The following is a 24,530-nucleotide window of genomic DNA, read 5'->3' as shown; positions in this document are numbered from 1 at the left end:
TTGGAGCAATTAGCAGGCTATTGGTGTATAATCTAGGTGTGTTGTGAGGCCTCATGCCTTTAACCACCTATACATACACGGTTGTGGCTTATTGCTGTCAGAGCAAGGCTCATTAATTTAATATATATTTGTTTTTAAAGCTCTTGAAAAGGCAGTTTATATGGATGGGGGCAGCAGTGGACAGATGGGGAATGCAACGTACCCTTTGTTTATGGAAGTTATTTTTCTAATATATTTTGAGAGATGTAACGTCCCCTAGCACAACACTTAGGGATATGAACTGTTTGTTACCTTATCACTTCTGTCCCCATCTAGTCAATAAGAAAGCAAAAATTAGGGATTCTGTCCATTCTTAGCTTCCCACCAACCTTTTCCCAGTTCCTATATATGGAAGTTAACACCATTGCCCCCTACATTTAGAACAGCATCAGACCTTCTGTTTTCAGAGGTGGCTCTTTGGCTCAGACAAATAGTTGTACAGCTGAGAAAACTCAGATATTCAAAGGAAGTCATCACACCAGAACAATTATTCATTGCAAGTTGAAATCCGAGCTTGTTGGCAAATGATTTTTCCATGCACACTCACAAGATCTGGTAGTTTGAGACCATGTTAATCATGTCTTACATTCAGGTGGGTTTTTACTAGAGTGATACAAAACCTGCCAGTTTCAGTTGTTACCCAAAGTCTTCTCTTGAGCAGAGATGCCACTGGCAAACAACAAAGACTTTGATGCTGTTCTACATTTACACCAGTTTTGCCCTTTCATCTGGCTGTATACACCCACACGTAAACCGTAAAGTTCACTCAGATTCTAATCACTTTAGATCCATCACTTTAGTTTTCCCTTTGCATTTGATGACAAGTGATTTAAGCATTGATCCAATTGCCTACAGCAGAAATGTAATAATGAGTGAGGTTTTCATCTCTCTGTGGTACATGGAAACGAACCATAGCCATTTAAGTGCAGCTCACGCTACATGATCTTTATGTTAGGAATTAGTTGACTACGCTTAATTCCCTTTTCTTGCAGAGAAACATTACTGTCAACTATTAGCAGCCGGTATTACAGTATGTAAATATCACCAATCAGAACATGGTCTTAAAATCCAATTGATAAGACATTTAGGCAAGTGAAAAAGTGATGCATTACCAGCTGCAGTATTAAAGTTAACAGAGGTAAGGCAGCTGCTTCCTCCTATAACATAGATGTCCTAATAATTTGGCTGCTTATTTCTAGCAGACAGCTACTCAGCCTGCAGAGAACTTTATGTAAGATACTGTACGAGCTCTATTCTTAAAAACCTAGTGGTCCATAGTAATTCAGGGCACACAGTGCTGCACCTGCATAAAGTTTAGCACTTCAGACAAACTCAAGACTCCTGGCCACAAGAACTGCTAAACAAGAACAGTGCCATTGTTATTAATTAATGTGGTGTTAAAAGCACCTGATTCAGCACAAAGGGAGGGAGGGAACAGAGTTGAAATGGCCATCATTGACATTATATATTTTATTTAAATTGGAAAGGCTTTTACATAAGGAAATTCAAACAGCAGATTCAATGAGTCTCTCCGATCTCATCCCATTTTAGCTAGGATAGTCCCTTTTTTAGGCCCTGTCCCGGCTGTCACAACTTTTTTGGCAAAACTGAGCATTCATCCAGTTTGCTCTTGCCAACTGATGATCAGTTGGCAAGAGCAAACTGGACAAATGCAGAGTTTGGTCAAAAATATGGGGTGGGACCCCTAGTGGGGTGCCGAGGAACATGCGGGTGGGGGGAGCGAGTGGCAACACCAGCACCACGCTGGAGGGAGGGCTGGGAGAGCGGCTTGGGCTGACCGGCCCCACACGCAGGGGGGCTTGGACTGGCCTTGCACACAGGAAGTGGGTTGCGGGGGGGAGGGCTTGGTCCAGCTCCACTTGTCAAAGGAATGGGGACCTCAGGCCAGCCCCATGTGGACAGGAGGCAGGGAAGGCTTGGCCAGCCCTGCACGAGGGAGGGAGAAGGGGGCGTTGGGCTGGCTCATGGGATGTCTCGTTTTCCCTTTGAGAAAAGATGGTCACGCTACTCCTATCTAAATTCCTCCTACAAGTTCCATGGAAGAGGGGATTTTTTCTTCACTTTCTGCTGTTAGCTGTTTTGTAGGGTAGCTATTTGATGCAGCCTCCAGTGCTGTGATTCTATTGAGCATAGGCCAGGAACTAAGGGTCAAATTTGCCTTTGCCCACCAACTTGTGTATTTATTTATGTCTGTGTAAAACAGTACTATTCTGATGGGATAACATTTTACACTCACTTTGCACTCATGTATAGGGCTACTAAAGGTGCAGGATAATGGCAAATTGAGCCAAATAGCTGTTTCCCCCCACCCTCCTCTTCCCCAGAAACAACACCCGCTTTCCCCACTGGAGTCTTATTGGGCCTACTTCCCTGCAATAGTAGGAGCAGATCCAACTTCATGAATCACTAATACACTTGAGTGTTTATTGCCATCTACTGCCCCCTTTCCATGCTCCATCTCTATCCAGCCAGAATTTTTTTTCCCCAACAGCATTAAACTCCTGCCACTGCCCAGGATGGATATCAGGGATGACGTCTGATGATATACGTTCTCCTGCTGTCTGCTCCCATGAAATTGAGAGCAATAGTTCTCAACCTAGTCCATGTCATTTGACTTGTTTTTAATGAGTTAGAATGTTGGAATCATTCCCAAAGATTAAACACAAACTATTATTTGTATTACATTAGTATCTAGGAGCTCTAGTTGTACATTACCTAGCACAAGGAGGTCCTGGTCCACAAATACAATATACTAAAGGTTCTACAAGCTTTTCCCCAAAGCCACTTCTTTCAAAAAATTGCATTGAATGCTGGGTGGCATAGAGCACTCAGTGTTCAGCCATCTTAATTTTTTTATCACCTACAATGGCAAGATCCTGGTCTCCTTTGGTACTTTTACAATATTTCATTATTTATGTGGAAAAGTGCAGAAAGTGGTTTTCTACATAAATTATTCTTATTTCCAATTCATCAACCTTGTTTGTACTCCATGCTTAAATGGTCATTGTTCATTTATGCACTGCTGACATAGAAAGCTCTTGAAAAGGACGGGGGTAGTGTACCTGAACATGTTCACTAAATCAGAGTGCTGGGATTTACTAAACACAGAGTCACTTCCTCATAAGACTTTGCAATCCATTTTTGAGCCTTTGGACATTCAGAAGGCATGATTAGTCCAACTTGAACTTCTCCTGAGCTATAAGAGTTGACTGCCATACTGTAGCTGAAAGCTAATTTTCCCTCAGTCAGAGATTCATGCAAGGTATTAGTTAGCTTCATGCATTAATATATAGGCAAACAGTTAGCATTTTTAAGTCCCAGTTCTGCACTCCTGACTCACACAAATAGTTCATTTCTTTCCAGGATTTTCAAGGAGTGGCAAGTGGCCAAAGCACCTGTTCTCAGTGGAACTACTTGCATAAACAAACAATACTATCTGCATGCAGCTGAATGACCACCTCATAGTTCACAGCTCCCAGAATCCTTTGAGGTTTAGCAGTTCTTTGATCCCACAGGGGATAAAGTTAAACAGCATACTTGTCCTACTCATGGGCAAAGTGAAAAACTACAAATATAATGCTGAACCCCCCCCCCCAATTTCTCCTGTTTTTTCACTTTTGCCTAAGAGGTGGGTTTTTTGGTTGTTTTTGCTATATATGACACATTGTGGCTGCTATCTGCAGTTCAGAAATCTCATTGGCAGAGGTGAAGCATTCAAGGGAAGCCATCTGTCCAATTCTGGCTACCCTGGAAATCTATGAACATGTGGGCGGAGACCAAGGGACAACGAGATTATTGTGAGGTTGTCCTCAACGATTTCTCCTTGAACCATACCCTCCAGTGGGAAGGATTTGATAGGGTGGAGCCATGCCCCCTCCTAACCCTGCAGATCCTGGGGATTTACAAAGAAGGGATTCCCCATTCTGTGCTGAGACAGGGACTATCTTGCAGGAATGATTGTTGCTCCACTGTTTCGTCTTCCCCAAGTAGCACAGCCTCTGAAGAAGCTACCACTCTTAGCTGGGACCCCTGCAGCTGCTCAGTGAATCATAGAATACCAGGGTTGGAAGGGACCTCAGGAGGTCATCTAGTCCAACCCTCTGCTCAAAGCAGGACCAATTCCCAACTAAATCATCCCAGCCAGGGCTTTGTCAAGCCTGCCCTTAAAAACCTCTAAGGAAGGACATTCCACCACCTCCCTAGGTAACCCATTCCAGTGCTTGACCACCCTCCTAGTGAAAAAGTTTTTCCTAATATCCAACCTAAACCTCCCCCAATGCAACTTGAGACCACTGCTCCTTGTTCTGTCATCTGGTACCACTGAGAACAGTCTAGATCCATCCTCTTTGGAACCCCCTTTCAGGTAGTTGAAAGCAGCTATCAAATCCCCCCTCATTCTTCTCTTCTGCCACACGAGACCTAAAGAAAAGTACTGTAATATAAACCTGAATTGTATTACCTCCCACGCAGATTGTTCTAGAGGGAAGGGATTTCTGCATGGCAGACAGTGGCACCTCCGCTATGCTACCCACTAGATTACATGGAACTCCAGTTAAGGGGCATTACACCAAAGCAAGGGGTGGAGCTGGGGAGAAATAGGTAGGAAAACAATACTATGGAAGCACTATCCTCTCCTTGCACACAACACAGAAGATGTGTTTATGGCTTCATGGGGGATGATCCTTTAGAAAAAATTAAATTAAATTAAAATTATTAGGCATAATGTAATTATACTATGCTATCAACTGCCACCTACCACACTGTTAGACTGATAAGTAAAGAACCACATTTCTTTGCAAAGGTGCAAGGAGGGATTGTAAAATAAATACCACACTGGGACCTTTTCATTTCCAACAGCAAAGAACTATCAGCTACCATTTCTGTAAATGGTGGCACAAAAATGGATTAAAAGAATCTTAGACACAGGAATAGCTCACTGAGTTTAATGCCTAGGAAACAGACAGGGAAGTACAGATTAAGACATCATTTGTCATATCCAGAGGGTGATTCAGTTAATAATTTCATATATTTAGAGGTATGTGCAGTGTCATATATATAATGCTAGATGAGGCAGTTTGCCTGATTCAACATTGGGGCCTATATATATATATATATATAAAAAATCTAGCGTGGCTGGCGCTTTGGACCTTTGGGGTGTTCATTTGCTAAGTATTATGTTAGGTAATCCCTGCTTTTCCCCCAAGGTACAGGAGATGTAGTTCTAAGCATCTTGGCATTTGTGGGCTAAGCATGAAATCAGAAATACCTTGGGACCACAGTTTTGAAGCTCAGTGCTGTCCAAGGAGCCCTTCTCTCTTCTCATATAGACAAATTGTGTCCTATTTGGCTACTCTGTGTGTGGGTGTTTCTGCTGAGAACTTGAAAATTGCTGTCCATTTTGTACAGACTTTCAGGGCCCATTCCTGCTCCCAATGAAATCATGCAGACTTTTTCTGACTTCAGTGGCAGCTGGATTAGTTCCTGTATATCCCTTAGATGTTGTCAGAGGGAAAAAAAACCCTACCCTAATGTCCTTCAACAACATTTCCCCCTTTCTTATAATGTAATGAACTAATTGTCACTTTCTACCTCAGAGATGGGTGCATTTGAATTTAGCTGTGAGCACTGCTTGTGAAATGCCTTAGTATCCCAGATACCATACAATATAAGTAGTTTGGCTGGTGTCTTATTGCAGCCTTTAAGATTTTACATTTTATAGTAGACTCCTTTGCTATCTGGTGATTTTCTCTTTCTGGGCCTGGGGAATAGGAGGATTAGTAATCAGCCATCACAAAAGGCAATGTTCATGTTACAGACACATCCATCCCTCAGCAACTGAATAGAGCTGTGAAAAGATAGCTCTTTAGGGATAAGACTGGTCTTAGTAGAAGTGACACCTAGACTGCGGAGAGGGGGGAGGAGAGACTGCAAACAGCGCTAGGTCTAGTAGAGGCAGCTTTAACACCAAAGTAGGACTCACACAAACACTTTCATTTGTGTCATCTCACCTTTACTTGTCAAGTCGTGTATCCAGCTTTAAAGAATTTTGCAGGAGGTAAGGATGGTTATCAGCAGCACAAAGGCATTTTATTATTTGTAAATAGTCACTAAAGTAGTAAAGTATAGAAAAGATTTAGAAACTATTATTCAGATCTCATCTTAAGAGAGAGAATACCTGGACCACTGGAGGTCTACTTATTTTTGATAAACAGATTTAGGATTTACTAAGCCGAACACTGCATGTTTTTTATCTTAAGGAATGAATTTGACCCAGTGTCTATTTTCATTGGTGAGCGTGAACCACATGAAGTTTTGAGAGTCTGTCAAATTCTCAACCTATTTTTCATTCTCACATGTCTAGTTTAAATTTGCAAATCTCTTTAATTCCAGTGATTCAAATCTATGTCCCCCCTGCTCCAAAAAGGATTTCAGTTTTAATCAATTAAAGGAAAGCTTGCATTATGTTTTACGTTAAAGACATCCCTCTCCCACCAAAAGCTAGGCTAGTTCTTTGAAAGTGAATTGAATTTCCAAACCCATATTATTTGACAGTGTTCATAATAAGACAAAACTAATTTCCCACATACCTGTCTTCCATAGTGTACAATGTGTAGACCTGTAACAGCAGCAGCATTTATCCAATTGGCCTAATGAAATACATTACTTGATTAGAAGGGTTTTTCCCTCTATTGCTAGTGGATGCATGATTTGGTGGCAACAGGCTAACAATCAAAACAGGTTTATTTCCATCCATTTAGTGATCAGTGATCGGTAAGAAGCCAGTAAATCTAAATTCAGGGTGCCTCTAGAAAAGCCTATTTTAATGAAAACTTTATGAATTACACATAGGACTTTACGGTAAGTGATATAACAGGAAATGTGTGGGATGATGTCTAGGCCTTGTCTGTGCTACAGAACAAAAATGGTTACAGCTGAACAGAATTCAGTGCCTTTTGTATATGCTCCATTTACAAATAAAAACATGGCTTCCCCCCTTCCACTCCAATTGCCAGCCCTGCAGGATTTCACAGGGTCTGGTCAAGTCAGTTACACCAACATTTCCAAAAGAACCCACCCCTGAGACATCTAGGAATTGATTTTCATAGCTGCTGAGCATCCACTGCTCCCACTGACTTCAGTGACCCATTGTGAGTGCTCAGCACCTCTGAAAATTGGGCCAGACTATCTCAGGTAGGGCCTCAAATTATGGAGAAAATCTTAGTCTCTCAGTCCATCCGTTTTTGAAATGGGTATAAAACTGACCTCACAAAGCTTTCGTGAGGCTCATTAGACTGTTTATAAAGTATTTTGAGATCTTCAGATGAAAATTGCTACATAAGTGCTGAAGTATTTTGAAATAGTCAACTTTGGATGACTGGGGAAAGATGCAGAAGAGAACTTAACCAATAGCTGAATAGTTTCTCATGAGTAGGGGCTCTTGGTACACTGCTTTTATATGCTTTATTTCATTTTGACACTCTGTTTGTGTAAAAGTCATAATAACCGTATGATATTTTGTGCCTAACGTCGATCTAAAGTTATGCTTTCTTTTTAAGTCCCCAAAAGTGAAAATTAAAGCAACCCTTTAAAGAAGGGTGCTAATTTAAATTTTACACAGTGCTGGGGTTAAGACAGAGAAGGACAATGAAAGTGTATGAGAGGGATTTTGATATCTCATTAGCATTTAAAATCAGGTGCGTACTGCAAGAAGTGAAATGGAGAGTTCTGGCTTAGGGAGGCAAACACGTTAAGGGACAGATTCCAATTCCCGTACTCACCTTACTTATCAAAGTAGCTCCACTGAGTTCAGAGGGGCTATTTGTGGATTAAGGTACTATTGAATATGAGCAAGCATATGAGAATCAGGTCCTAAGCAGAGTGTAATATCTTTAAATATCTATCTTTAAATTATTTGTATTCAGTGTACTGTGCTTCTGATGTTTGTGATATGAAACAGAACAAACATACTAGCATGTCTTGATTATTTTTTTAGGAGGGTATGATGGTGATTTTCCTGTGATGACACTTAAGTCAAAAGGTACTGTAGGATCTTTTGCTCTTTTGTTCTAACCAAAATCAAAACCCAAATGCAGATAAACGTTAGCAGTCTTCACCTTTGTACAATGATGCACATTGACATCAGCTGTGTGGTTTTTTTTCCAACAATGCCAGATAGAGCAATTAGGCAAATGATGGGAATGAACCCTTTATTGTAAATATTATATAAATAGCAGCTGTTAACAGTCTGCCATTTCGGTATTGCAAAGGCTGTTCTAACTGGAGCAAATGAGTATAAGAAAGAAATCTCACAGGTAAGAAATCACAGACATTACTGCTTTACTCCTACACTCCTATACGGTAATAATAAAAGGCTCGGGGGGAAAAAAGTGCAGTAACATGATTTGCAAGGCACCTAATGAATTTTCCCACTTTTTTTTTTGGCCTAAAAATTGAATTTTTCTGAAATATTAGCTATGTGACTACAACAGCTAAAATCCTCACTACAATATCTGTGACATAAACCAGAAAGTCACATCACATCATCATGGTAACACTTTAGATAAGATTTCTGGCCTTTATGGAGTAGAAAGTTTATGTGCCCCAGAAAGCCAGGTAAGCCACTATTATGAAAAAAAAGTGTGTTTCCTCCTGTAAACCACAGGGAAGACAGACTGGTTTGGGATGTTGTTGCCTATTTCAAAACTATAATCCTATATCATGGGCTTTCCTATTGTATGACTGGTGAGTGTAGAAGAATGACCTAGTGGTTATGATTACTACCCTCAGTGGGCAGTTGAGCTCTTATGAAGGGCGAGACTCTTAAATGACAAGAGCAGCTAGCTGGGAACCATTTCACAGGAAATTCCACAATATATGTTTTCCATTCCAAAATGGAATGAAAACAAAATATTTCAAAATTTCCCATGAGATGAAATTAAAAAAAAAATCATTTCAGGTCAAAACGTTTTGATAAAAAAAATCAAAACATTTTGTTCTGATTTTGATTTTTTTCATGTTTTAAAAATATTTTATATAAAGCAATTAATTTGGTTTCAAAAAGTATTTTCACTATGAAAAATCAAAATGTTTCACTCTGAAAATTTTAAAATGGGATGTTTGGACATTATCAAAATGCTTTGTTTCATTTTTTCCCCCAGAAACAACATTTAGTTGAAAGTGACACATTTTGTTTTGACGAATACAGCAATTTTGACAAAATGACAGTTTTGACAGCTTCAACAAAAAAATTCCCCCCTCTCCCCAGCTCTAACGACAAGCTCCTCTCTTATGATTAAATGGAGCTTCAGCCAAGGAAACTAACTGTTCAGCCAAAGTGTCTCCTTTTCAGTTTCTGCCCTGTTTTCTCTATCTATATTAAAGGATTCAGTTCCCAGGCGTTGGAGAATTTTGCTTTGCATTGGGAACAACCCCCAAAACAAAATGAAAATTCAGATGAAGCCTCACATGTTGCCTGACTTGGGGTGAAAAGGTCACATAAAATCAGTAACCTCAGAATTCAATATGGTTTACTCCTAAAACTGCAAATCAACCAAGATTGCTTAAAAACACATCTCTGCTTTGCTGAAAGGTTCGGAAATGTTGCAGAACTCTGCCCAGGTAGAGATTTCATCATGAAAGTTTCATATGGCTCTAGTGTAAAACTGACAGGCAGAAAAGAAAGAAATGTGTGGGGTGAAGCTAAGGCTTTACATTTATATTTTCCTTGTCATTGCTTAACATCGCTCTCATTTTTTTAAAGTAACAACTATTGGAACTAATTTTGTAACAGTTAAGATTTAAGAAGCCAGCTGACTTCAGTTCAGAGCAGTGGTGACTAAAAGGTTCTTTGAAATTGTAGCTGTTAATAAAAAGATCAAAGGAAAACTATTCTTGCAAAAACAACTATAATAATACTGCTGTGAGTTTAGCTCTCATTTTAATCAATACCATTCAGACTAAGAGCCTGAGGGTCAAATTCTTCTCTCAGAAGCAATAGGGTAAATCTGGAGTGACTCCACTGACGGAACAGAGCAAAATCAACCCTATTTCAGCGTAAAAAATTGTGTCTAAGTTACATAAACTGTTCTGAGAGATCTGAACTGAGGCTTCTTGTGTGGCTCCCCACAGCAGGACAATGAGTAACGTTTGTAACTGACTAGGCCAGTGTTTCCCAAATGGTGGGTCCCAACCCACTAGTGGGTTGAGGGAAGATACTAGATGGGTCGCCACATTCCAGGCCAGATTAACCCATCTCTGGTCCCTAGACAAACATATACTTCTCCTGGCCTAGGGTGGAGGGGAAGCCCTGGAAGTAGGGTGTGGTGGGATGGAGAGCAAGCCCACCCCGCACTCACCCTGCAGCAGCAGCTCCTGTCTAATGGGGCTGGGCCTGGCTCCCTCTCCTGGCCACACTAAATGACACTGTGACCCAGTGCAGTGGACAGGAGCCACCACTGTGAGGTGAGCTTGGGACTCCAACCCTTCTCTTCCCAACGCCTCCCCTCCGCAATGGGCTGGGAATAGGGTTGTGGTGCCAGAGCAGATGCATATATGTAATGGTAGGTCACAAAAGAAGAACACATAGCTGGTGGGTCACCTTAATAAAAAGTTTGGGAATCAATGAACTATGGCAATCAGACGTTCAGACTTTTAACAAAAATGCACAACAGGTGTCATGATTTCAAGGGCCTTTTTGTTTTCAGAAGTTAAACTGAAGTTTAGCACTTAGTCAAATTTTAGGACTGATGTGACAAAATTGCATGGTAAGGAATTGTCCTTGTCCTGTGAGTTCAAGAACAAATTTGTTGTTAGCTTTTTCAGTCCATAGTTAGATAACATAAATACACATGTTTGTGGAAACAAAAATACATTTTTAGTCATTGAAACATGTTCTGGAACACTGTGTTATTATTTGAAATACGGAACTTAACATTTATAAGATTTGTTCATGCATAAAAGGATTGCTACAAACTTTTCAGATCTAGATTACTGAAGGAGGGAAGGAACAAGCACTTTTTAACAGAAACCTGGAAATCTCTCTTATGTTAACTGTAGTAAACTTACTCCGCAGTCCGTTTAGTTCCCATTGATGTCAGTGGGAGTTTATTTCAGGCAGGACAGCAGGACTGGATTGTTAATTTGTATTTCAAATGGTAATTTTTTTGCCTATACCCTAATATGCAGGGAAGGTTGTCAGAAAACTGAGAAAAATATGTTCAAACTCTACTAATTTATGAAATAAATATTTTGTAATAGACATTGGCTTATTTTTAGTGAAACCCATCCCATGATTTGGCAGGTAATTTACTTCCCAGTTGTAGATGCCATGCAAGGATAAGTGTTAATATTCATTGTGAAAGGGGGGAGAGAGAGAGAGAGAGATCATTATGAAACAGATTTCAAATTACAGTATACCCATTGGCTGGAATTTTCAAAGGAGCCTAAGGGAACTGGGTGCCTAATTCTCTTATGTACCTTGGAAAACCTAACCCATCGCCATGTGCTTAGAGCAAGGAAGTGGAAATCTTTTTATTTTGTTCTCAGATTTTCACTCACTATTTGACATTGAGTGAGTAACAACCTCGCTGTGCTTAAATTGTGCCTTTTATAAAATGTGAATAGTACAAGGCTCGTGTCAGGCTTAATGCATTGCTGTCCATCAACAGATTTCAAATCCTCTGACAAAAGCTACTATTTTATTAGTTTAACACAGTGCAGCATAATTTGCTTCCAGGAAGTCAGAGTCTCTTTATTATGAAAAATCTGTATTCAATGCACTGGTTTCCTAACATTGGTTGCAACTGATATATATTTGTAATTTATTAATCTCATAATAGTATACAATGTATGTAGCCAGTATACTTTGATTGGTAAATAAGGATGACACCACTGCATTACTTTGTAAAATAAAATTAACACTGTAATTTAAATGATGCAAACCTGTGTGGCCTATTCTAAAAATACCTTTTGAAAAGAAGTTGTTTTACATGTCCATAGAGAGAAACCTGCTTGATCTTACAAAGTATTTGGAAAAGAATAAGAAAAAAAATACTAGAAATAATTAGCCCCTTTGGTATTTATAGTTCTTGGCACATGTTCAGAAGAGGGGCACTTCTGCTTCTGGACATGTGGATAGTCTCAGGCTCCAGTGATTTGCTACCTACCAAGCAAGGTGCCATGGAAAATCTCATGCATTATGTCTAGTGCCTGAGGAGTTAATCAAATTCTGTCTCAGAATTACCAGCCAAGCAGCAGATTTCACTGTCTGCAGTGGGTGCAGAGAACATTGCGGAGACTGCAGGCTCTAGTTACCAAGTCTAATTACATTCATATTCTAAAATACTCCTACTGTATTTCAAAACCAAACATTCTCTGGCCTCCTGACTATTTCAAAAGCTGTCATAAAAGTAATCAATAGAACAGGAGAAGAGCTTGGGCCTACATATTTATGTTTAATCATTTTTCAGCACATGAAAGTAGCATTTTATTTTATTGGAAAACAGAATGCAGTCTTGTGTCTGGAGGTGGACAAGCGCCTTTCAAACAGCGTCTGTGGAGGAGAAGAATGATTTGATATGTCTTTTTATGCTTGGTCTCTCTCCAGATCAGTATGAGAAATGAGTAAACTGATAAAGTGGTACAGTATGTTAGAAAAGGAGTAACAGAGCCACATAAGTAGGATTACCAGCCCTGTGAGACTCATTTACATCCAATTCTGAGCATTATATATATTTATTTTAGTTGCTTACCAAACATCCCTATCACTAATATGGATCACAGAAAATAATCTATGGCCATAATATGCTATCTTTCTTTGCAGACTGTTACAAATAAACTGGTGGGAGAGAAAAGGTGGAGTAGAAAATGCTGGTAAATATACAGGGGAAAAAAATCAATCTTTTACAGTCCATGGGCTGAATTCTCAGTTCTAGCCAAGCTGTGCTCAGTACAGTAATGGAAATGGAGGGAGGCAAAGGTGACTTGAAGCCACTTTTCACTTTCTGTATTCTCAGTCTAGCTCACGACTGTTCTAACTTGTGCTCAGCTGCAACAAAGCCAGCAAGAAGTCATTCCACAGGTGACAACAGCTGGTGAGCAGTGAGCTGCCACAGCCATACCTCCTCCCTTTGGTAACACTGCGCGCGTAAAGACATATCCTATCTTCCTTTATCTCTACAACCATTGTTTGAAAGGAGCTTGTCTACTTCCAGACATGAGGCTGAATTCTGGTTTCCAGGTCTCCTTATGCCAGACAATTACAAAGGTGGGCCAACCAGAGCTGTTATACTGGCTGTATGCTGTCTGGGGAACCCCTGCATGCCCAGCACTGTTCTCTGGGTATTAGTTCTATCTGCCTGGACGTAAAAATGATTTGAGCCCTATTTTTTTAAGTTATTTTTAAAGTTCATCCCACTGAACTCAGTGAAACTGAACCAAACTGTAATTTTTCTCCTTTGCCCCAGAATAGGAAACATTAAGTTACTATAGGGTTGATTCTTTGCAGAATTAATTCTGCATCAGTTTTCACATGAACTCTGGTAAAAGCCCCTAAAAAGAACAGGACTCAAGTAGTTTGGCAGCTTCTAAACACATTGTTTTAGCTTCAGCTCAGACAAGTAAACGGAGGCAGTCACAATATTTAACACTAAATCAATTTGACTGTGTTACAGTAACTCGCAGTAACATATAAGCCAAGGCAGGATTCTAATATCTCCTTAGGCTCCTCACTATGAAGTTTTCCCTTGAGCCATCTCAACTTCTTTACTTGGAGAGGTATGCAAGGTTTCCCATCTTAACATTCGATGGCTGTAACTACACAATAGCTCAAAGACCACAGGTAGAAGAAAGCAAGCCCCAAAACAGTTTTACCAGTGTACATAGGCTAAGACTTACTCATAGGAAGGTGCATTGTGTCTGCTACTCATTATACCAAACTGAATCACTTCCTGTTCTCCCTCTCATCTGTTGTTGTCTGCCTACCTGTTATCTCTAGTCTTAAGTTCAAAGTGCAAGTTCTTGGGAGCTGGAACTGTTTTCTTCCATGCCTCATACAATGGGGCCTTAAAGCCCAGTCAGATAACCCGCCCCCCCCACAAATTTGCTTATTCATAACCTCATTTTTTACTTTCCACCATGCAATATTTGCAATTGCAGCATTTACAGAGGCAAAAGTTTGCTAAGAAGTAGATGTGCAGAAAAAAAATCACAAATATCAATGGAAATGTGTTCACATGAATATTTGTGCCAGAAGCATTTGAATGGCCATTTTGAAGACTATTTAAGGAGCAGAAACAATACTATGTAGCTTTGGTGGCATGTCATACAGCATGGATAGAAAATACTCAAAAAAACAAATAGGGTATTCTCCTGGCAAAACTCCCATTGTCTTCAAGGATCTAGGATTTCACCCATACTATTTAGCTCATAAGCAACATATTGTCTAAAATACATAATCACATAATTTTGGATTAAGAACAAATATGCAAAAATTGAAGTTTGTTCACAGACAATTCACAAACAAAAAGAGGATACATTTGGTAAATAGCTTGCCCAGTTCTACTCCCTATCATAGGCTCAGACAAATAAACCCTCCTCCTTCCTTAATAAAAAGACAAACTATCTCTAAAAGTAACAGTGGTCACCAAGAGTAGCCACTCCAGTTAAGGATGCAAAATGCTTCTCATTAAAACCCCCTAGTTCTCAGACACTCAGATTTCTGAAAACAAAAAACCCAGCTTTTTAGGGGAAACTGTCCATGTTTCAACATATAGTTTCCTCAGACCAAAAGCTATAATAAGCTATCATTAAGTTTATGGATACACTAAGAGAGGAAGAATGGTGAAGTGGTTAGGGCACTACCTGAGGACCCAGGAGACAGAGATTCAATTCCCTGCTCTGACACAGTCTCCCTGTGTGACCTTGGGCAAGTCACATAGCCTCTCCGTAGCTCAGTTCCCCCTCTGTAATGGAGATAATAGCATTTCCCTACCACACAGGGCATTGTGAGGATAAATACATTATAGACGATGTCAAGTATCAGAGGGGTAGCCGTGTTAGTCTGGTTCTGTAGAAGCAGCAAAGAATCCTGTGGCACCTTATAGACTAACAGACGTTTTGCAGCATGAGCTTTCGTGGGTGAATACCCACTTCTTCGGATGCAAGCAGTGGAAATTTCCAGGGGCAGGAGTATATATAAGCAAGCAAGAAGCAAGCTAGAGATAACGAGGTTAGATCAATCAGGGAGGATGAGGCCCTGTTCCAGCAGCTGAGGTGTGAAAACCAAGGGAGGAGAAACTGGTTCTGTAATTGGCAAGCAATTCACAGTCTTTGTTTAGTCCTGAGCTGATGGTGTTAAATTTGCAGATGAACTGGAGCTCAGCAGTTTCTCTTTGAAGTCTGGTCCTAAAGTTTTTTTTGCTGTAGGATGGCCACCTTAAAATCTGCTATTGTGTGGCCAGGGAGGTTGAAGTGTTCTCCTACAGGTTTTTGTACATTGCCATTCCTAATGTCTGATTTGTGTCCATTTATCCTTTTCCTTAGAGACTGTCCAGTTTGGCCGATGTACATAGCAGAGGGGCATTGCTGGCATATGATGGCATATATTACATTGGTGGACGTGCAGGTGAATGAACCGGTGATGGTGTGGCTGATCTGGTTAGGTCCTGTGATGGTGTTGCTGGTGTAGATATGTGGGCAGAGTTGGCATCGAGGTTTGTTGCATGGGTTGGTTCCTGAGCTAGAGTTACTATGGTGCGGTGTGCAGTTGCTGGTGAGAATATGCTTCAGGTTGGCAGGTTGTCTGTGGGCGAGGACTGGCCTGCCACCCAAGGCCTGTGAAAGTGTGGGATCATTCTCCAGGATGGGTTGTAGATCCCTGATGATGCGTTGGAGGGGTTTGAGCTGGGGACTGTATGTGATGGCCAGTGGAGTCCTGTTGGTTTCTTTCTTGGGTTTGTCTTGCAGTAGGAGGCTTCTGGGTACACATCTGGCTCTGTTGATCTGTTTCCTTATTTCCTCGTGTGGGTACTGTAGTCTTGAGAATGCTTGGTGGAGATTTTCTAGGTGTTGGTCTCTGTCTGCGGGGTTAGAGCAGATACGGTTGTACCTCATGATACATTCAAATACTACAGTGGTGGGGGCCATAGAAGTACTGTACGCTACCCTAAGTTAAAAGGTAGGAACCTTACAAAAATGTTGAACTGTCAAAATTCATTTAATTAACCATTAATACTGGAGACAGGAAAAGCAAAGGGGTGACTCTCAGAATTAAAGCTCTTATTTTACATAGTCATTATGCAATTCTGAGATTCCAATTCTTTTTTTTTCTCTCTCTCTGTGCTAATATGACAGTGATATCTTTAAATCCTATTTTACTGACTTGCATACAAAAGATACTCAATACAAATGAATTTATAGGGCCTTTCATCTGAGGGCTCAATGCACTCTACAAATAGCAATGAATCCTAGTAACACCTCTGAGGAGGTAGTTAAGGATTAACAGCCCATTTTAGAGCAAGGGAAATGCAGCATGCAAAGGTTAAGTGATTTCCCAAGATCATGTAGCAAGTCAGGGGCAGAATCTGGAGCAAAATCCCAGATCTCCTGGAACCCGACTGTGTGCACAAAGGTAAACAAGACCTTTACAGTGATAGGTTAAAATAAAAAAGAACCCACCCAGGTATACTCAACAGGCAGTTTTCAAAGATGACTTCACAAGTATCCATATCCAAGTATCCGTGTACATGCTTTATTTTTGGCTCGATATGAAATCACCTCTCGTCCTTCTCCCTCCCCCTCAATCAGAAAGGGGAGGGCTAGAAAGCTCTGAATAGTGGATATCTTTCTGTAATAGATTAGCATCAGGTGTTGGCATGTTAGGGGTAGCATGTTGCAGTTATAATATATTTGGAAATATTTAGTGGCTCTCAGTTTCATGCTTCTGCCCCGTTGATGTGCACATTTTGAGGTGGAGAGCTATAACATGCAGGAATATTGGCCTCTTTAAGAGTTGCCAAAAGATTTTTTACACTATTTATCTTTCTTTTTTTGTCTGTGTTTATTGAGGCAGGTTTCTTTGGTGGTGGTGTTTTTTTAAAGAAGCCTACTTTAAACAGATGGAAAATGGGATTTACAAGACTAGCTTTGAACGTCAGTGTCTTTCACTGTGCAATCAAACACACTGCTGACATGTCACAGTTATACACAGCATTAACAGCTGAAAATGGGATTCCGAGGGATGCAGGGATGGCTCTGTATCCATAATACATTTATCCCAAGGTGCACTCATGCATCTACTATATTTAGGTAGTTTTAAAGCTGATTTAGATGTACAACAATCAAATTGGAAAAAGAACAGTTCAGCCATACTAAGCTGTGATGTCTAATGTACAACAGGTCACAATAGAAAAGTGTTAACCATTTAAATGGTTACCCCTCTAACCCCACCCCACCAAGTGTCAAACCCTCCCATGGTAAATGAACAGAAGGATACTAATCTATGGGAGCTTTAGATAGAAGGGATTGGGAATGCAGATAAAGAAAGGTTCTTCAAATTTTGGAGGTTGTACCTCAAGTATGTGAAGGTAAAGCAAGTTCCAACCTACAGATCTAAGATTAGCTGCAAGTTCACTGGCTCTCCCACCCTTAGCAGCACATCAACATCCCATTGTTCCACACACACAGATAAACTAGCAGAAGTACCTGGGGACCGGGCTTCATAGAGTGACTTCTAAGTGATATCTCTGACCTATGAAGCCACAACTGCAAAGAGGTATCCAGATGGGGTTTTGACAGGCTCTGGGAAATAGGAGGAGCAGTCTCCCTTCCAAAGGTTTAGGAGATTAATTTTTACTTTGTTTTGGTCCCCTTTACACCTCATAGCAGAAGGTCCATGAACTCCTAGGCACCATAAATCCACACCTGGGGCAAATAAATGAGAAAGAGGGACAAGTTTACACCATAACTGCATCTTAAGTAAACCAAAGAGAGGCAACCATTTAATATAACAGGAGGATTATTCATATAGGCCTCACATTCTTACCCAATTTGGGGCTTGATTGTGCCACGTAGGAACCATACCACCCCAGGTACAGCATGAGCACTGGTGCACTACTTCAGGGAGTGCAGCATACCCTCCCATCTCCACTCAGCAGGTTCTGAAGGCCAGCACACGTGTTAAGGGATGGGGCAAAGGACCTCTCTCTCCTTGTCCTCTTTGGGTGCCTTGCAGCCAGTGGTGTATGGACAGGAGAAGCCCCTGTACTTCTCTCATGCGGGGATTACAATTGTGTCTGGCTGTCATGCATACTGTAACGGGGTCAGCACCCGCCTCTCAGGCGTGCCCCCTTTTCTCTGGCTGATATGCCTGCAATCAGTCTTTTTCATGGGGCGGCACTCACCTCTCGCAGACAGCCCCCCCCTTGGTTGGTTGTGAACCTGCTTTTGTTTTTAGTTCTTTCCATGGGGTGGCACTAAGGCTGGCTCTGGCTTTTTTGCCACCCCAAGCAAAAAAAAAAAAAAATCCACAACCCCGCGGTGCGGCCGGAGCAGCAAAGCAGGAAAAAAAAAACCCTGTGGGGCGGCTGGAGTGCGGGTGCAGGGGGACTCCCTGCACTGCAGATGTGCCCCGGCTAGTGGGGAGGTGGGGGAGGGAGAAAAAGAAGGGGGGTGGCCAGGGCTTCAGCGGGGCACTCGCCATGCGGCCCCGACTGCCGCGCTGCCTGCCAGGAGGGCTCCGTGCTGCTCTGGTCGGTGGGGAGGGAAGGACGCGGGCTGCCTTGCCGGGCTTGCTGCAGGCCTGGCACCGGCTGGGGCAGACGGAGCGTGCAGCCCGCTCCCAGTAGGGCACTCCCCTCCTCCACGCCACCGCCCCCTACAGGGCGGCCGGATCAGTGAACAAAAAAAAAAAAGCGGCCGTGCCGCCCTAGGATTGGGCACAATGCCGCCCCGTAGAATCTGCCGCCCCAAGCATGAGCTTGCTCGGCTGGTGCCGGCCCTGGGTGGCACCCACCACTCGCAAGCACCGCCCGTCTGATGGTTCTCTTGGTGGGTCTTCAGCGACTCAGCCCTCTGACCAAGCTGTCTACACTCTCCCCCCTTCTGGGGTATATAGTCGCAAGTTCTTATCATGGACCTTGTATGGGACTGTAGCTCTTAGGTTTCTTCCCAGAGGCACTGCCTTCTTCAGCCACCCAGCTGGGGCCCATCTCAGTATCCGCAGCTGGTGGTATTTCAGCAGGCCTCCCTGGGTTCAGTCTTCAACCAGACCAGTGGGGCCCATCTCGGTATCCTTGCCTGGTCTGGCCGGGTCCTGGGCTCAGCCTGCCCGCGCTGACCTTTTCATGGTCCTGCTGCTACTCTATCCAGCCAGCCAGGCACCCGGTTTTCAGCAGCCTTCCCTGAGCTTCAGTCCTGTCTGCAGTGAGCTTTCCAGAGTGAGCTGTCCATGGTACTGCTGCACTTTCAGCCAGCCAGTCACCCAGTCTTCACTCTTCGAGCTCCACCCAGCAATTTAACTTCTGGGCTCTGCTGCTTGTCTTGTATAGGGCCCTTCTGGCCCTGGATTGGCTGCTCTATCAGCCCCCCGATTGGCTGCTCCTCTGCAGCGACTCTAGGCTGCCTGGAGGAATTCTTGCTGCTCTTTTCTGTGGCAGGGTGATGCAGGGCCATGAGGCCTCCAGCAGGGGGCCTCCAGATATAGTCCACCCTGCCCCACACCCACACCCACACCCAAGAAAAGGTTTGGACTAGTTCTGTCCTCCACTTTCATGCACACCAATACAACAGTCACAGTCTGGCCCATTGACATGAAACAGCTCTGATCAAGTACCATTTCTGTCCAACTTCTCTTCCCCCTGCCTTAGAGAAGGAGCAAGAAGTCAAGCTGTAGTTGCAAAGATGATAAAAATATAAGGGGGATTTTAGTGACCACACAACACCAACAAAAATTAATGCTTAACGACAGGGCTAAAATCCATCACCAACAGGCATATTCATACACACATATTGACAACCCCTTTTGTTAAAATTGGCTACAAAATTCAAATAAACTCCTACTGTATGCGTGAGGCTGCATAGGTTGATAATAAGTTTCCATACGAAAAGAACCCTTAGGTCTAATGTAATAAAAATCAGTTTTAGTATTTTTGCTTTTTCAAAATGAAGCTGACATGCAGTATGTTTGTTAATAGTGACAAAGGCTTATCAGATGATAATTAAGTAATGAAAATGCGATCCACTTTGACACACAGTGGAAATAAATATGAAGGATTTTAATAAAAAATGCAAACCCAATATGATTTGAACGCAATATATTTTGAAATTTATAAAGACAGACATTTTATGTATTAGGGTGGAAAGTCTACAATTATAAAAGATCTGGGAATTTATAGATGTTAAATTAGTTTTTAAGAAATAATGTTGTTCTACAAATATTATAGAGATACAATATTTTAATATTAGCCACAGAGGTAATAAGAAAATGTGTTTCCCTAACTTGTTTCTAGATTCTGCTTTACCTTGGGCATATTATGTAATCACTCCATGCCTCCATTTTCCTACCTGTAAGATGGGTTCAATAATACCTACATCTGACAGGTAAAGAGAAGTCCAGTTTCTCTGTAACTAGAGCTGGTCAAAAGTTGGTTTCCATCCCACAGGAAATTCTATAATTTAAAAATTTGGTTTCACCCTGGATGGGGCAGAAAGTTGAAATCTGGGACTATTTATCAAAAGTTTCATCGCAACTTCATTGTTTTTACTTTTACATTTTATTATAACAAAAGTCTCAACAAAATGTGAAAATTTTGACATTGAGCCATTCCTGAAAAAATGTTTTGATTATGTTGAATCAATATTTTCTGATGGTAAATTGTTCTGTCATACAATTTGCAACCAACACTACTCTAATTCTAATTTCTTCTTTCTAGCTGCTCACAACTTTCTCAGATAAATTATTTGGGTGAAATTTTGTGTGTTTGGTTTCAGCCTGAAGGTGAATAGTCTTTGGAAAAGTTTGAGCAAAAGTTATTCAACTGTTTTTTGTGTTATTCAAGTGTAAGTGGGAGGAACAGGGTATAATACACATTTTTTCCATATCCATAGGCACTCTCATTTCAGCATTTCTTCACTATCAAAAGATGCTATCAACACTGATCATATTGATAGTGTGAGGATGAACTAGAAGAATGAATATAGACAGAAATTTCATAGTATTTAACATCGCAGGGAAGAATGAAAGTACAATCACGTGTCTTCCCTCAAAGACATTCTAGACAGCTTTCAAAATGGGTTAAATGACCGAATGAACTGAGAAATGAGACAAAGAATTTAAGCTTTCAAAATAGTATAGGAATTGAATCGTAGCTGTAGCATAAACTGGGAGAGTCCTACAGCTTTGCAGACCTCACAGCATAAAGAACATCCATGCCAACTCTCAATTTTATCAAAAGCTGAACCAACAGTAATTTTCAGCTGCCTTTGAATTTTTTATACTGAATAGCAGAAGCTATCTTCAGATGCATGCACTGTGGGCCATGATGAAAGAAAACCAAGAAAGAAGCGAGAGTCCTAGGCAGTTTCCTAAGGCTTCTTTACAAAATCAAAGTGTTAGGCACATGTGGGAATCTCTCAGCGGACAGCCATGAGTGATTTGATTAGTACAGGTTCAAATGCCAACATTCCCATGCTATCACAGCAGCCTAAAGCAAATCAAATGCAGTCATTCCCCAGTGCTGCCAATTTCGCCCATTTACTTCTCACCGGCTAACTTTTGCAAATTGAACTTTGCTGTTACCTTGATTCTCAGATTTCCAGCCATTAGTTTTGTAAAACTCTAGAAAGTCTCACTGGATTTAGTTAGCTGAAATACTTAACAAAATGGAACTGTATTTTCAGAATCTATTTATTTGGCCTTCGAGCTCAACAAATAAAATAGCTGCAAATTTTACACAGAATACATATAACTTGTATGAGGGCAAAATAAAACCACCAGATACCTCACATTCACAGCACTTTCTAGGCTTTGCTCTCCCCACCTCTAGTTTTCGCAATGGGAGCCTGTTGTAAACAATTGAACTATTACGGCTACAATGGTAACACAATTTACTGTTGCGTGAGAACATTTATCTTAATATATCTAGAGATCTGAGTAATACGTCTTGTATCTGACAGAAGTCTGAATGCAGGCACTGCTCCAGCATGAAAGATATAGCCAACAAAAACAGTATGAAGAAAAAGAAATCAAGGAATTAAGGTTGTCTCTTTGGGGCATTGCTTACTTAGCCAAGGGAAGATCTGGAAGTGGGTAGTATTAACCCTGGAATACTCCACTAGAATTATACCTAAAACTGGAGCTCAGAAAACTATTCACAGAGAACATATTTATTCAGGGCCAGATTTCTGATAACTATGGCTCCAGTTTAGAAGCCCTTTCCTACACAAGTTCTACAACTGACTTAAGTGGAAGTACCAATGAAGTTAAGGTACTATTCATTGTGAGTAGTCTATTGTAATCTAGCCCTCTATGATGTTAACATCTTTTTTTCCCCCAGTTCATTCATTATTTACAAATAGATACAGATTTCATTAATTTGATAAATATTATTTAGTGAATGGCCTTTGCAAACATTTTCACCCAACAGATTGCTCATAAATTATGTGTCATGATTACTACTTTGATCATTTACTATTCCTAATTCATTTTTTACATTGTGATTGATCACCCAAGACATTGCCTATATGACAGAAGTTGCCCCAGTTTAACTACATAGATCTAGCTAAATGGATCTAAACCCATACTTTAACCTATATTTAAATCAGTTTATCTTAATCTGGTAATTTTCCAATGAAAATTAAATCAATTTAAACAAGGAACAAACTGTTGTGTGTCTACATTGGGAGTTTAAACCTGTTTGTTTAGACTGATTTAAAATTGTTTAAACTAGTGGGACTTTTCTCATATAGACAAGGACTAAGTCATATCGTAGTGATTCCTGCTCCCTGACTGACTAACTCAAATCTACCAGTATGGCCACATAAAAGTATCTGGTGTGAATACTCATACAAATACATATTTGCAAATAGATACTTGCTAGCACAAATGCTCATGAGAAGCTAATAAGAGGGGCTGTGTATCCATCAGTGTGAAACTGCAGGGTTTCCCACCCCCCAAACAAATACTGATGAACACTATTTTGCAATAAATAGGACTGTCCATATTTAGACTGACAAAAGTCATTCACAAACAAAGTAGATGAATTTCCTGGCTGTTTAGATCACAGATTTGTGAAAGGAAGAAAACTCTAGCAAGTCTTCTTTGTAATATATTACAGCTTTATCAGTAATTGCATTCGCACATCATGTATTGAAATTAGAACAGGCTATTATCTACATTCTGTGTTTTAATTAAAAGGGAAGACAAATTCTTTACTGCACCTGTACATTATAGAAAGCAGTCAATTGCCTATTAAAAGAGAGACAGATGGAGATAGGTAAGCCATGTAAACCCTAATTTTACAGCATAGTCTCCTTCCTAAGCAATTTCACTTCATCTAAGGGAAAATACATCTTCAGTGATGAAATCTACAATCTAAAAATAAAACCCAGTTGTATGGCCATTACACAGATAATGTCCTGAGATGATGAGCAGCAACCATTGTGAGTAAAATCCATCCCTGTGCAGAGGGCCTGCACAAGCAGGATGCACCATTTCTGTCCTACTGAAGCCCTATTTTGAGGATGGATGTGGTGCGTTGCCTTCATGCTGGCCCTCTGCACAGGGGTAAATTTCACCTTCTGAATTAAATTTCCATACTGTAAGGCTAAATTCAGGATTAGTGATGTTTAGGACTAGAGAACAACAGAATCTGTACCAATAGCAAAGGTGCAAAAAAATGGAATGGCAGCTGAGGACGCATGCAACATGGTGGAAACAGATGTCAGGCTCTACAGCAAGGGTGGTATCTAAAGGACTTGCAATGGCTGAGTAGTTTTAGCTTCAAGGAAAGGGGGTATAATTTGTTAAGGCACACCCAGAGCTGGTGCAAAGGATGGTTTGGCAAAGTCAAATCTGCTCTCTTTAGGGGAACGTAAGGCACAGCAAAGTACCCATTCATGGCAGCAAGCACATTCTACAGAGTCCAAACAACCTCCATTAAATAAAGATATTTTTTAAAGATGATGAGGCAAGTGCCTCTGACTCCATATTGAAATAAAAAAGATAGTATCCATTACATTGCAACATCCATACTACTCATTGTAACCACAGTTTTTCTATAGTCCCTTTGCTTATTTTGTCACCAGCACCATGTCTACATATTGGTATTTTGCTGATATTCCTCTATAATGAAATGGTATGCCACATGCAGTTTTTAGGAATAATGCTAAGAAAATGTATCAGGATTTGAGTTAATTTAGTGCTCCTGAAAGTGAGGAACCCAAAGCGTTTGGTTCCATTGTTTCCTAGTACAGCT

At 40.9% G+C, this 24,530-nt stretch overlaps 1 protein-coding gene across 2 annotated transcripts in view; it reads left to right on the top strand.

Moving 5' to 3' along the window:
• The window catches only part of SHISA9 (shisa family member 9), a 245,333-nt gene that overhangs the window by 217,386 nt on the left and 3,417 nt on the right, over positions 1–24,530 (top strand). The window contains exon 4 of one of the 2 annotated variants that reach the window (XM_039493292.1): positions 8,054–8,098. The exons of the other annotated variant lie outside the window; for it this stretch is intronic. Within the exon in view, the coding sequence (XP_039349226.1) occupies positions 8,054–8,098 (45 nt within the window). The remainder of the gene's footprint in view (positions 1–8,053; positions 8,099–24,530) is intronic. 2 annotated transcript variants of the gene reach the window in all.

The sequence above is a fragment of the Mauremys reevesii genome, linkage group 10, assembly GCF_016161935.1.
Source record: "Mauremys reevesii isolate NIE-2019 linkage group 10, ASM1616193v1, whole genome shotgun sequence".
NCBI classification, from domain to species: domain Eukaryota; kingdom Metazoa; phylum Chordata; order Testudines; family Geoemydidae; genus Mauremys; species Mauremys reevesii.
This window is presented reverse-complemented; position numbering and strand designations above follow the sequence as displayed.